General features: G+C 32.3%; 2 protein-coding genes and 1 long non-coding RNA gene across 4 annotated transcripts in view; 1 reads left to right on the top strand and 2 right to left on the bottom strand.

Moving 5' to 3' along the window:
* The window catches only part of LOC141484985 (uncharacterized), a 28,758-nt gene extending 27,169 nt beyond the window's left edge, over positions 1-1,589 (top strand). Inside the window, exon 2 of the long non-coding RNA XR_012466926.1 lies at positions 644-1,589. This is a non-coding gene — a long non-coding RNA (uncharacterized lncRNA). The remainder of the gene's footprint in view (positions 1-643) is intronic.
* Positions 1-15,336, bottom strand: part of LOC111512304 (melanization protease 1) — an 85,976-nt gene that overhangs the window by 33,917 nt on the left and 36,723 nt on the right. The window lies entirely within an intron of this gene.
* On the bottom strand, positions 47-13,593 carry LOC111512301 (UDP-N-acetylhexosamine pyrophosphorylase). The gene is given in 3 exon segments (XM_023168409.2): positions 47-2,056; positions 2,059-2,330; positions 12,569-13,593. Coding segments are annotated over 3 exon segments (1,449 nt in total). The 5' UTR covers positions 13,366-13,593; the 3' UTR covers positions 47-1,676.

The raw sequence follows: 15,336 nt of genomic DNA, 5'->3' as shown, positions 1-15,336 counted from the left end.
AAGGATTTACTGATTGAAAAAAGGAAATGATAAATTGTTTTCAAAATAATAAATTAAAGCTTTATTGAGATATGTTACAAAAATATATTTTATTGTTCCATTTCCACATTGAAAATTGCAAAAAAAAACAAACGATTAATATCACTAGTAATAATGTTTCACATTATACCATGAATTTACAACCATATAAGGGTTAAAAGTTCTGCAGATGAGACAGATGTATGGCAAAACAGTTTGAAATACTCATACATTTGCGACGCATTATCGATTTTTTGTTTTCTCAATGCTAACATTTTCAGTTGAAATAAGTTGCAAAATGATTACAAAACTTTTCAATTTTGGTTCCAACTCGGGTCGATTGTATTTGCAACTTTGCAACCTCATATGCAAAAAGTAAATTGGATTCAATAATACACATTGATTATTTGATGAAATTGCGAGACCTTCTATAGACAATTTTTTATCTTAAATTATTATACACGAACGCAAAAAAAATATAAACACAAAAAATTCAGTATTAAAATGCCAATTTTGAGATTTACGATTTTAGTTACACAGATGAACTTCATTTAACCGAATCACTTTGAAGTCTTACATTTACTTTCTGGCCATAATTATAAGATAATTTTGTATTCTGTTTCAGACTTTCCTGCTCTTCCATGGAGATCTACTTAGCTGACATCGTCGACGGGACAAACATAGATGTTTTTTCATTCGAAAAATACAGGAAAATTTCACAACGGCATTCTTTTGCTATACTTCAGTGACTGATTGAAGCCATATTATAAACTATCACTCATAAATTATTCAATAACGTTTCCATCTATGAGAGCTGTAAAATGGAATTCACAAAATTAAGTACACCATAACTTCCATTTCCATTCTGAGATAACACTTATGATTTACCTAGATATTTTTCTGGAATGGAAAGAAATAAAATACTTCAAAATTCAAATGTGGATTAAATAATAAAGATAAATTGTTGTATTCTGAAAATTGTGCAATATGAGTAAAAAATAATTTATTGTGCTATGGTGAAATTCTCCCGAAAAAAAACACTAATATGGGAATCATTTCGTTCTCTTCAATGTCATCAAAAATTTCAGAATCTCCAAAATTCAATAATTCGAGTATTTTTGAAAAATTTACGGGGTGTTGTCTAATGAACCAGTTTTAACAAATCATTATCGGTGGTGGTAATCTGGGCGCAGAAATAAAACTGACATGATTGCCGTCCATAAGTATACCACCACTACAAGTTTCCATCCCGATTTGCAAATCCTCTATTTTTTGTGAGTTCAAATAATTGAACAATTGTTTTTCGATTCCCTTTCATTTCCATTTCGAAAGCGAGGTAGCAAATTATTGTAAATGCTGTTGTGAATGAAAAAATCTAATAACAATATAGTAAAAGTCATTTGTAATTTTTTAGAAATGTATTTTGAAAAAAAAAAACCACAAATAGAGTAAATAGAAAAATTTCACCTCAGAGACAATACATTGCTAGAAATATTAACTTCATATATTTTCCTGATACTAATACCTTTTTATATATTTGCAAATTTACTGAATGATCATGATTGCTTCTACGGTTTGCAAAAAATTCATTCAATGCCTATTTTTTATACTGAAATCTGAACTGGCCTAATTGGTATTTATAATGGAATGCCATAAACTCAAGACTCATTGTTTGATTGTTCGGATTTGGAAACTAATAGGGTCTTGGAAAAGAATTGTTTTCCACGAACTATTTCTTCTAAATTTTCACCTGCATATGATAACAGCGGTGAAATTTCCAGTTCGTCACACACAACTACGCCTCCAGCTCTTTGAACGTATCTCTTATGTAGTTTGAGTAGGTCTCTCCTGCAAGTAGCAGGACAGTCTCTAGAAGTATTATCACAGTTTTTTAACGGACTAAAATCTGTACATCTCGGCACTTCCCATACTACGAAATTTAAGGAGAATTTAAAAGCATCGAAAATGAATTTTTCTATTTTGATACCGTTAGGATCTGTTGGCCGAATGATTTCCAAATTATCTCCGATGAAGGGATTTTTTTTTGCGCAACGTGCAAATCAAGTTCATCAGCATTAACCTCTGACATATTCTCAAGGAAATCGGTTGTGAAAAGGTGATTGCATATGTTTCCGGCATTAAAAACCAATTCTCCTAATCTGTTTCGTTGACTAGCAGTCACTTCACTTATTTCGCTATATTCTACTACTTGAAAGACTCCATCAACTTCACACACTACTCCTACAGGCTCGTTGGGGATTCTTTTGGGAATGACTTTGACGCCACAGTCTGCTTCTTTTTTCACACAATACCTGTACAGAAAGTTCAACATTGGTATCTGCTGTTCTCAATGCTATATTTAATGATTTGGGAATTGATTTCCATATATTGAAAACCAATGAGAATAATAGAATAAAACATTTAAACAAGATAGTGCAGACGTGTCTATGTGAAAGGATCAAGAGCTAAGTTATGACCTTCAAGGCCGAATCTACTCCAATTTCAAATCAATATGATTCTATAATGATATATTTAAGTAGAAAAGGCTGTGACTTGACTTATTAAGTGGCTATGGAGGTACACATAAAGTACACGGAACAGAAATGTTGCCTTTTATGTCTATTTGGTATGCCTTAATGTGAGTTTTATTAACTAATCCCACTCTGTCTACCTCAGAAAAGGTAAGACCTACAAGGTCGGTTAAATTGGGCAAAATTTTCCTATTCTGGGGAACTAGGATAATCTCTTTTCATATGGAGAATATCAGTGGTTGTTTTTGAAAAGTTTGACGTTATATATGGAGAATCTTATTTTTTGAACATTACAGTGTACAACAAAAATGTTTAAAAAACGATGCGGTTATGTTTTTTGTGCCAGAGAAAAAGTGAAAGTTTCGAAGCCTCCTACTTTATATTATCATAAAGTAGTTATTGGAGAAAAAAATACACTTTTTCACTAGCACAGAGAAATGAACTGCATGATATGTTTAATATTTATTTTCAGTACGAGAGGTGAAAATTTATGTTAAAGTTCTAAAAATGCCACTTCATATCAATACTCCTATTATGAAATTCATGAAGTAAAAACTACCATTGGAAACACTGAGAAAAGTATGTGAATTGGTGAAAAATGTCAGTTCTTAAATTTTTGTTCAAAAATTAAGCGAATGTCATTTGTTTCGCACAACATCAAGTTTGGTAATATTTTTTTAAATAGAATCAGAATAGTGCCACTATTCTGATGTTGGGGAAAATGGCCCGTACGGTGCCATTTTTGAAATTCCATTTCAAAATTGCGGGTCATTTATTTTAAAACGTTGAAAAGAGAATTCAATATTCTATGAAATATTATAAAAAATACACAGGGGTTTAGTTTCAAATTTCTGATCCAAGTTCATTAACGGTTGAACCGAAATAGGTTCTCAATTGTTTTTCATTAGAAATATTGGCTTCAATAAATAATACCCTTGTGATGCACTGTGATACACCTTTGGTGTAGTAATGAATATTACTGGAGCCTTTTCCAAACACCAAACCGTTATTTCAACACCTTGACACGTGTTTCGATCACCAGCGATCATCCTCAAGGGGAAAATCAAGCTGTTTGATCTTCCTCTTTAAGATGATCACTTGGTGATCGAAACACATGTCGAAGAGTTAAAATAACGGTTTGGTGTTGAGGATTGCAATGTTGACTATCATAAGAACATGGAAGCTAATATTTTTGAGGAATGGTTTGAAAACACATTGATCCCAAATTTGGATGCGAATAGTGTAATAGTTCTTGACAAGCGTCCTAACATTCACGACAGCTCATAAAAGTACCGAATAAATATTCGAGGAAAAATGAAATTCATAGTTTTTTAATGGATAAAAATTTGTATTTTGAAGATAACTATACCAAAAACCAACTACTTGAAGTTTTACAGACTGAAATATTTGAAAAAGTGTATGCCTTGAAAGTATTGCTGAAAAGTATGAATATACCATACTGAGATTCCCCCTATTTTTGTGTTTTTAATACCATCGAGTTGATTTGCGGAAAATTGAAACAGATCATCAGGCGTAAAAATATTTTTCCAAAATTAGATAAGAAGGTATTAGAGCTAGTTAAAGAAGAAGTATTTAATATTACCGAAGAAGACTGGCAGAAAATGATTAAAAAAGTAATTTTAGTTGAAACAGACTATATGGAAATTTGACACTTCCATATTAATGGTGGAAATATATTCAGTTTCTATTTAAATGAGGACAGTGATAGTGAAACAGTAAATATGGAAAAGGAATTGTCAGAAGCTTTTGAAGAAAATTAGTGAAGTGTTTTTGAAGTGAACGATTGTATATAAATGTGAGTAAGTAGTATTCTGAAGTAGTCTGTTATTTGAATCCCTACTTTCCCACCCACCTATAACGAAATATTCATTATATATTTTTTATTGTATATATATATAACCTTTGGATACCTTATCAAAGTAAGATGTGCCGAATTGTATGGAATCCATGATAAATTTATGAAGCGTCATAGATATTGGCATTCTCAAGGCTCTTCCAACTGAACCTACATCCGATTATACAGTGAGAATGCAATTCGCGACGGTTTCCTGAGCGACTTTTATTTTATGGTGTTCATAACGATCTTTTTGAACGGGTTTGAAGATATCCACATCCACAAAGTACACAGAGAAATAAAGTTGAAATACAATTTAACGATTTTGTACATCAACCATTTTTCAATATGATATTCTTATTGACTAACTTAGTGAAAAAAACGTCCTAGCTTTTAAGTCCTCTGAAGAGGTGAAATTAGGGTGAAAATATTTAAAAAACTCGTAACAGGAAAAATTTTCTTTGTACACCTACCAAACTGACATACACTATTCCTGATGTGACAAAACTTTTTCACAGTTTTCCAGGCCGTCTGAAGGGGTGGAAATGGGGTGAAAATATAAAAAAAGAGTATCATCGAAAATTGCATGTGTAGGTATAGTTCAAGTAAACGATATAGTGCATCCTACCTTCCAGCAGTTCCGCTTTAATAAAATAATTAGGGAGCTAACAAATTGCGTTATTCAATAATCATTTCTGATTATATATATATATATATATATATATATATATATATATATATATATATATATATTGAAAGATCAAATTTAGTTGACTGGTTATTATATAACTATAAATTATTTTTGATTTGGGTATTTCAGTCAATATCTGCGGGCTATGGAAATACTATTTTTTGTTATTCAAGCTTTCGGAAAGTATATTTTTTTCCTTTATCAAGAATATCTACAAAATAAAGATCATGTGAACATTATACAGCAATAGATATGTTACAAAAACTCACCAAAGTTAGTATAAAATATAAAAAAGGCATATAAATCCAAACATAAAACGAAAAGTCAAATGCAAAATTTGACGTTGAAAATTTTGTTACAGCACCAGAGAAAATGTGATTATTATAATATTAACACATATAGTGAGTGAAAAATTATTAGTAATATGATATTGAAATTATTTGTTCAATTTTATTTATCAAAAGTTAAAATATAATTGTAAATTTGACTTAAATTTTGTATTTCTGATTTTTTGTTTAAATTATTATTATGTTTACTTATGTGAACCATTTCTAGAAAAAGCCTTTTGAATTTATTATTTTCAACTGTTAAAATTTTAGTATTTTGATAATCCATAACATGATCTGAAGAGATAACACGTTCAGCTAGTCCACAGGAACGTTTGTTTAGTCTGCAGTCACTTTCATGTGAAGTGATTCTCCCAGATAGATTACGACTGGTTTCACCAATGTAAATTGAATTACAAGAAGAACATGGAATACTATATATAACATTAGATTTTTCTTTGTTGCTGAGAGGGGTTTTGATTTTAGAATATGGGGTTGAAATTGTTTTATAAATCTTGGTAGAAATTGTAATACTTTTTATGACACGAAATATATTAAGTAATTTAGGGGTTAAATTTGGAATATATCTTATAGAATAATTATATATAATTTGATTATTCTCATTAGAAGAAGGATTACCTGTTTCAGAAATTTCATACCTAATACTACGTGAGGTTAGGGTAGATAAATTTGGATAACTTGAATTGAGATTGAATTTGGGTAAGTTGAATAAATATTTATTCAAAAGTTTAGGAGGATACGAATTTTCCATTAGAATACTTTTTAAATCATTTTTGACAAAATCCGGATGGGACAATCTGGTGACTCTTTCTTTAAGAGATAAAATTAAGTTGGTTTTCATCCTTGAAGGATGCTGTGAAAAATAACTAATGAACCTATTGCTACATATAGTTTTTCTGTACCACGTAGTCTTAAGAATGTTTCCTTGAAACCTGACGACTTTCATGTCAAGAAAAGGTAAAGAATCATTAACTTCTTTTTCTCCAAATCAACTCGATGGGATTACACAAAAATAGAGGGGAAGTCTTAATATGGTGTGTCCATACTATTCAGCAATACTCTCAAGGGCATACAATTTTTCAAATGTTTTTGTCTGTTAAACTTCAAGTACTTAGTTGGTTTTTGGTATAGTTATCTTCAAAATACAAATTGTTATCTTCTAAAAAACTATGTATTTCATCTTTCCTCGAACGTTTATTCGATGCTTTTATGAGCTATCGCGAATGATAGGAAGCTTGTCAAGAACTATTACACTATTCGCATCCCAATTTGGGATCAATGTGTTTTCAAACCATTCCTCAAAAATATTAGCTTCCATGTTCTTATGATAGTCAACATTGCAGTCCTCAAGTTTTTTCCAAATAATTTCAAAGAATTCGGAACCCATCATTTACTTCCTTCGCAATGCATAATAATTAGTCGCGATCCTTTGTTTGCAGGCATGTTAGGCGTACACATTATCGAACCATCAGTCCACCCTTTCGTAACTGTGTCGTGAGTGGCATACCAAGTTTCGTCCTGATAGAAAATTTTCCGTTGTTCTTGTCTATATTCAGTTATTTGTTCTAAGTATTTGTCACGCAATTCCAACATTCTTCTGCTTTCCCTGTTTGACGTTTGTTTATTATTTTAAATCTAAATCCTACTTTCTTTATCCAATTCTGAAGAGTTTTGTCACAGCAGCTCACGTTATGGCCGGAAGTATTCAATTTCTTCCTTATGATTTCAATTGTAGGAATCTCATTGCTTTTGTAACAGTCGTTTATTGTTTTTTTAATGATTTTATTAGATGAAAATTTAAAGGTCATGGCGTCCTGCGTTCATAAGGTTTGTTTTTGACTATTTTACGTACAGTTAAGAAAGGAATTTCGGTCAAATGTGATGTTTCCTGTAATAGTTTTTTTTCCTCGAAATCAAACTTGATATGTAGATTCTTATATACATTGAAACATGCTCTCTGTGTTTCAATATTCAAATACATCCGAATCTAAATCACTGGTATCTCTTTTTCGCATTGTTAACCAGCGCAGAAAAAAGTCTGCGTTGTTATCACACTCGTTAATACTATTAGTACTTGTCCAAGGACGCCACATTTTAAACAAATAACAGAAATTTTAAGTAGTTATAACGTCACCAATATCGAATTTCAACACTCAAATCGCGATCAGTTCCTGAACTGAACATTGACGACACAACGGCGGTACTCATCGCTACATTCTATTGGTCACCGTAACATGACTTCAAATTCAATTTCATGACTCTTCAGCCAATCATAAAACTTTAGTAAAAATTATCCAGTTCGAACCGCCAATTCTTCAGTCCACGTGGAATAATTCGTAGCGGCGTTATTTCTTGGTATTGGTTTTTTTGGCCTTTGAGTTTGCTGATAGCTTTACAAAATTAAGATACTCCTGTTGACCAATTCAACAAAAAACACCGTGTTGAAGTTTCTTAGATCTGAGGAGGTGGAACTGGAAATATTATATAAATTGTGTGATGTAATTAATTGATGGAATTTATTTGATTGAAAGTACTTTTTATACAAAATTTTACACTATCAATGAAATATTTAACGCTATCAATTGATTATAAACAATTTTATACTATTCACTAGTGGTATTTCCTTTTCATTTTCAGTAGGTTCCGAATATATTCTGGTTTCGATTGAAAATTAGAAGAATTAAAAATAATAAGGGAATAATTTTCGAGAAAGAAAGGTTTTGGCTTTGGAAGATTCCCACATTTTTTTATATAAAAATTGAGAAGTAGAAAGGCACAGTAACACAGTTACGAAAGGGTGGACTGATGGTTCGATAATGTGTACGCCTAACATGCCTGCAAACAAAGGATCGCGACTAATTATTGTGAATTGCGAAGGAAGTAAATGATGGGTTCCGAATTCTTTGAAATTATTTGGAAAAAAACTTGAGGACTGCAATGTTGACTATCATAAGAACATGGAAGCTAATATTTTTGAGGAATGGTTTGAAAACACATTGATCCCAAATTGGGATGCGAATAGGGTAATAGTTCTTGACAAGCTTCCTATCATTCGCGATAGCTCATAAAAGCACCGAATAAATATTCGAGGAAAGATGAAATACATAGTTTTTTAGAAGATAACAATTTGTATTTTGAAGATAACTATACCAAAAACCAACTAAGTACTTGAAGTTTAACAGACAAAAACATTTGAAAAATTGTATGCCCTTGAGAGTATTGCTGAAAAGTATGGACACACCATATTGAGACTTCCCCTCTATTTTTGTGTAATCCCATCGAGTTGATTTGGAGAAAATTGAAACAAAGCATCAGACGTAAAAATAATTATCCAAAATTTGATAAGAAGGTTATAGAGCTAGTAATAAATAAATAAATTTATATATATTTATATATATAAAAAATAAATAGATAAGTACTCTTTGATCATTCCCATATTGATTTCAATTTAAGAGCCACCGGTATACAGCTGTTTCAGCCTATTGGGCATCGTCAGTACCGGGCAGGCGGTCCTCGATTGAAGACAAAATGAGAAAAAACCAAGAAAGTACTTGATAAAAATAGCTGCGTAAACGCAAGCGAAACATAAGTGGAACCACCTATTGGTGTGACACTTGCGTTTACGCAGCTATTTTTATCAAGTACTTTGAATAAGTGGAACCACCTATTGGTGTGACACTTGCGTTTACGCAGCTATTTTTATCAAGTACTTTCTTGGTTTTTTCTCATTTTGTCTTCAATCGAGGACCGCCTGCCCGGTACTGACGATGCCCAATAGGCTGAAACAGCTGTATACCGGTGGCTCTTAAATTGAAATCAATATGGGAATGATCAAAGAGTACTTATCTATTTATTTTTTGATTTTCATGGAATTATTTTCCAGCAGCTTGACTGCATTAACCTTTCTAGATTTTTATATATATATATATATATATATATATATATATATATATATATATATATATATATACATATATATATATATATATATATATATATATATATATATATATATATATATATATATATATATATATATATACTCTAGAAAGGTTAATGCAGTCAAGCTGCATATATATATATATATATATATATATATATATATATATATATATATAATCAGAAATGATTATTGAATAACAAAATTAGTTAGCTCCCTAACTATTTTATTAAAGCGGAACTGCTGGAAGGTAAGGTGCACTATATCGTTTACTTGAACTATACCTAGACATGCAATTTTCGATGATACTCTTTTCTTATGTTTCCACCCCATTTCCACCCCTTCAGACGGCCTGGAAAACTGTGACAAAGTTTTGTTTTGTTGATGAGTACCTACGGTCATCAGGAATAGCGTATGTCAGTTTGGTAGGTGTACAAAGAAAATTTTTCCTGTTACGAGTTTTTTAAATATTTTCACCCTAATTTCACCTCTTCAGAGGACTTAAAAGCTAGGACATTTTTTACACTAAGTCAGTCAATAAGAATATCGTATTGAAAAATGGTTGATGTACAAAATCGTTGAATTGTATTTCAACTTTATTGTACTTTGTGGATGTGGATATCTTCAAACCCGTTCAAAAAGATCGTTATGAACACCATAAAATAAAAGTCGCTCAGGAAACCGTCGCGAATTGCATTCTCACTGTATAATCGGATGTAGGTTCAGTTGAAAGAGCCTTGAGAATGACAATATCTATGACGCTTCATAAATTCATCATGGATTCCATACCATTCGGCACATCTTACTTTGATAAGGTTTCCAAAGACTCGAAACAAGAGCGAAATCCACTCAGTTTGCTTGAAAGTTTTTTGCTTCGACAAAACAAGTGGTAGGTATGTCGCAGCAAAAAGTCAACAGTTGATATCCTATTAACTATCTACTTTCAGAGAATATCAAACAAATAAAATGTTCGTGAATTACTAGGAAAAAAGTAACACCCACTTCTAGGAGTGAGACAGAAATCGTCTCGGTACACGTGAACGGATCACGTGGTAAGACTTGCTACGATTTTGCTAGAAGAAATTATATATACCTATGTAAAAATTCTATATGATATTGCTTATGAAAGTTAGGCAGTTAATGCCAGTATATGTTTATAGATATTTACAGCTCTAAAGATTATTTTTTGTGTAGAAAAATAATAGGTAACCGACACGGGCGAAATAATTATCTGAAATAATCGATTGCTGCCAAAGGAGCACTTCATTTCGACCGTTTTTATGACTAGGAAAATAAAAATCACATACAGATTTCCTCACCATATACCCAGATTAAAAAACATTCATCAAAATCAGTTCAGAAAATCATAGAACCGTTTTTAAAGATTTTGAAAACATATTGTAAAGTATTCTTGATATGCTCTAGAAATTTGACCGGTTTAATACGTTCAGTTTGAAAAATTTGAGCATGGAGTGACAAGTGCGATTCAGACAAAAATTGTCTTTTTTCAAAAACTATTGATTGGAGCATTGATAAGTACACATCATAGCTATATCTCGCATATCTTTAAAAAAAATTAAGTTATTTCGAATGAAAGCAATTTTCACAAAAATACAAAAAACGCTCTATTCACTTCGAGCTCATTTATTTCAAAACTAAGCACTTTCAATCGGTCAAACTTCTAGAGCATCTTACAAGTACCTACATAAATAAAGTGAACTGTGAAGAATTAAGGAATATTTCCAAATGGTGGTAATTATGGTGTTTTCACATTTTTTTGTCGTCGAAAATCTAAGGGACCAATTTTCGTCATAACTCGATTACTTGTGAAGCACTGTTTTGAACCTTTGGTGTAGTAATGAACATTACTGGAGTTTTTCCCTAACACCAAATCGTTATTTTAACACCTCGATATGTGTTTCGATCACCAAGTGATCATCTTTAAGAGGATCAGTTTGATCCTCTTGAAGATGATCGTAACACGCGTCGAGATGTTAAAATAACGGTTGGGTGTTAGGAAAAAAACTCTAGTAATATTAATAACTCGATTAGTTTTGATGCTAGAGATTAAAAAAAATGAAATTGAAGGTGTGAAAATAGTCACAAGTTCCATGGATTTATCAAAGCAACGCGCGAGACCTGATAAAGTAGGGATAAAATTCGTAACCAGCAATGAATTTAGTCAATGTCCTGAAATTTACGCGATTCGAAACAATTATAACAATAACGCCATCAATATCATTTTAAATATTGCCAAGTACCTACTTATATAAAAAATTCGTTAGAATTTGTCGAGCTGAACACCAACCCTCACTCGGAATGTACAAATTTCCAAAGGAAATCTATAATTTATTAGAATCTTTTGTATGTTGAGAATTTTGTGAGGCAGAAAATCAACACCTACCCGACTCATAATAACTTTCGAAGAGAAAATCCATAATTTCTTAAAATTTTTCGTGGATGGGGATTTTTTCTATGAATGTGTTCATTCAAGGGTACTAAAAAAGACCCATTTGTTGAAATATTTTGTCGGGCAGAAAACCAACCTCCACCACGTAAATTCTAATTTTCGAAGAGCAATTCATAATTTATTGAAATATTTTGTGGGTGGGGAATTTTTTTAATGTATTCAAATTTACTTCATGCAAAGTACAGGTAAACATTTTATTAAATAAGAACGCTGGTACTACTGCAATTTTCACCATTAGTTTATGTTCCTTAAGATGGACAGTCAAGATCCATTAAATTTTTTTCAGGACAACATTTGTCCCTTTGTGGGAAAATTCATGTCCATTAAATTCAATCGGACTCAAAAATTGATATTCATCGGATGTCCAAATTTTTCGATTTCGTTCATAGGTATATTTTTTAATTCCGTTCCGTATTTTTCAAAGGAGAATTTTTCCAGAAAACCCCACGTAAAAAGTATTTACGAAATTACCTACCAGATTACCTTTATATAAATGGGTTGAAACCTTTTGAGTTCCATTCTTTGAGACATCAAGATTATCAATTGAAATTCTATTCTTTTCAATCCTGCCTAAAATTTTGGGATTTCACCAATTTATGGTAAGGATCGATAGATTTCGTTAGAAGTTTGTAAGTAAATTCTATGGATTTATTCTAGGAACAAACATTTTTTAATAAAACTTGGTTTTGATAAAAAATTTAAAATAAGATACAAACCCTATAAATTCTGGATCTGCAACTTTCACCAAGATATTATCCACACTGTGCACATGGACATACTTAACTCCCCTTCTCTGCATATCGGCAACAATTTTATGTTTTTGCATAGCCTCGTAAATTCCACCATTCCCATCAGGCGCCAGTGCAATAGAATCCTTTTTCTCCAAAATAATTTTTCCACTGAAGGTAAAACAGGGCAACGATGCTTGTTGAAAAAGGACGACATCTTCCTTATGAATCCCGAAATATTCGTGTTTTTCAAGGTAATTTGCTGTGCTCTCATGAGTAGCTGCACTTGTCATTATATACCAGCAAATTTTGCCCTGCCTACCGGTCTCCTCTTCGGCAAGTTCAATGACCCTCCTTATCCGTTCTGCTTGTAGTTGGAAGAGGGTTTTTCCTGAAGGGATGTCGATGGGAAACATGCCTTTCGGGTAGGTAACTCCCAGTCTTGTGCCTTGACCGCCAGCTAGAAGAATTACTGCAACATGATCTTCCGAAATCTCTTTCAATCCTATAGTTCTATATTCTGCGAGGACTGCTCGAGATACTCGGTCTGCAACTTCGTACCTTGCGGAAGGGATGGGAGACATTCGGGTATCAAGTTTTTTGGGGGTTTCATGACGGAAATTTGTAGCATTCCAAAAAATCTCATTCATATATTCAAAATCTATTGCGCTCAACTGCTGAAGGAAGCACTCACGTTCTTCTGATGTAAGTTTCCCCCAGTGCTGCAGAAGATGCTCCTGTTTAGAGTTCACGAGTCTTTCTTCGATTTCACTGAACGAAAACATTGCTATGGATTAACCTAAAACTAAATAACGCCACTTAACTATCGGTAACGCTTTCGTATCATAAATACGATAATTTCCTTCCTAATAGAAATAATAATTGTAAATGGATTATTTTTAAGTAGCCACCGAATAATCTTTAGGAAACCTTCGTTTCATTCAATATCAACATACAGACCGGTTCGACTGCGGGTCCCGTTTCCTGTTGTAACACCAAACAAACACTGATGTGTTGGCCAAATTAACGGTGTTGCCAAATTCTCATTTGAAAAATATGAGTTTATCTGCATCGTCACAGATTTATAACGTTGATAAAGTTGATGTTTGAATTTTATTACTAGGCTAAAATACTTAAATTCTGACAAATGCATGAACTATAAAACTTATAAATGAAATACAATGAAGTGATATTTGATTATTAGGTATTTGATAACTTAAACGAAAAGGAAACTTCCATTTATACTAGTTATATTTTGAATCTTCAAATCATTCAAGTTCAATGAATGCATCTTACGGATATACAGCTGGTTAATTCTGAAATATCTCACAATATATACTCGTTTAAAGTAAATTCTGTATGAAAAGCATGTGTATTCAAAATGTTTTTCAGGAGGTGGTCAATTTGAGATAATATTATAAGGTATGGAAAATATCTCACCCACAGAAGTATTCGAACTGATCTTGTGAAATTTCAATTTCACATTTTAGTAACACTATTCTGCACGAAATTTCCACAAAATAGATTACAAAACCGCAACAAGTGTTTCGTTATTCAATAGATTCTTCAGGCATGTTCAATAGTGAAGAGTGAAACACGTGTTTCGGTTCCGTTAACCATCTAGTGAAAATTTCAAAATAAAATGTTACTTATACAGGGTGTCAATTTGAAAACTTTCTACTCTTAATATCTTCCTTCCAGTAAACAATATGAGGAATCTAAAAAACAGGTCAAAAACAGGTTCAACCCCCTAGAAGGGGTAGATGTTAACCTTAGAATTCCAAATGGGAAGGAGGGTTAAGTGGCACATCATTTTGAGTGAAATTAAATTCTGCTTCCAATGGTACCAAGAATTAGCATTCGAAACTAACACATGTAATTAGAATTTGCCTGTTATGAGATGCATTATTGTATTGACTCCTTCAGATAAAAATGGTTACAAGAGTAGGTGCCACCGTTCCAACCCTTGAATGATAGGAATAAATGAAATTTAATTTGCGAGAAATATATTTCAAACACATATGATGGAATAGGCCGATCTTAATGAAAATCCATAACTAAGGTATTCAAAAAACACTTTATTATTGTGAGATTTTCACTAAACAATTTTACAAAAACGCAACATGTGTTCTGCCATACAATGGCTTCTTCCAAAGTAAAGTCCATTTTTCTCTAAACAATAATAAAATCTGTTTTCGAACTCCCCTCTAACATTACATAAAACTTCAATAGGAATTGACTGGCATGCTGCTGTAATTTGACTTCAAAGTTCTTCAATATCAGAAGGTTGTGTTTCATAAACAACGGATCCGAAGTGCCCCCAAAGAAAGAAATCTAAAGGTGTTGAATCCGGTGATCTCGGAAGCCGTTCAATTGCTCCCCTTCTGCCAATCTATATATCCGAAAATCTCTCGTCTAACCACTGTCGGACGGAAGAAAATAACAGGTGGAGCACCGTCCTGCTGCAAATGTAACAGATTGTCCTGCAAAAGTTCATTTCCTTCTACATCCATTTGCATCGCTGAAATAGATGTTTAACTGAAGATTAGGGATGGTATTGACTCGATGAGACCTTCGTGCACACTTTCCAACTTCATCATAAATTACAATCATTTCAATTCTTTTATAGACTTATTAAAGTAATCACTAAAGAGCCTAACAGGTACAAGTGTATGTACTACCACATCGTTCAAATTTGCGAACCAATTTTTTGCCTAAAATCAGAAGTTGTTTCAGCAGAAGTACACTTTTTACGA

This window comes from Leptinotarsa decemlineata, unplaced genomic scaffold (assembly GCF_025532065.1).
Source record: "Leptinotarsa decemlineata unplaced genomic scaffold, Ldec_3_MD MMD2_tig00026299_RagTag_RagTag, whole genome shotgun sequence".
Lineage (NCBI taxonomy): Eukaryota > Metazoa > Arthropoda > Insecta > Coleoptera > Chrysomelidae > Leptinotarsa > Leptinotarsa decemlineata.
Note: the sequence above shows the minus strand (reverse complement) of the source record. Positions and strands in the feature narration are given on the sequence as shown.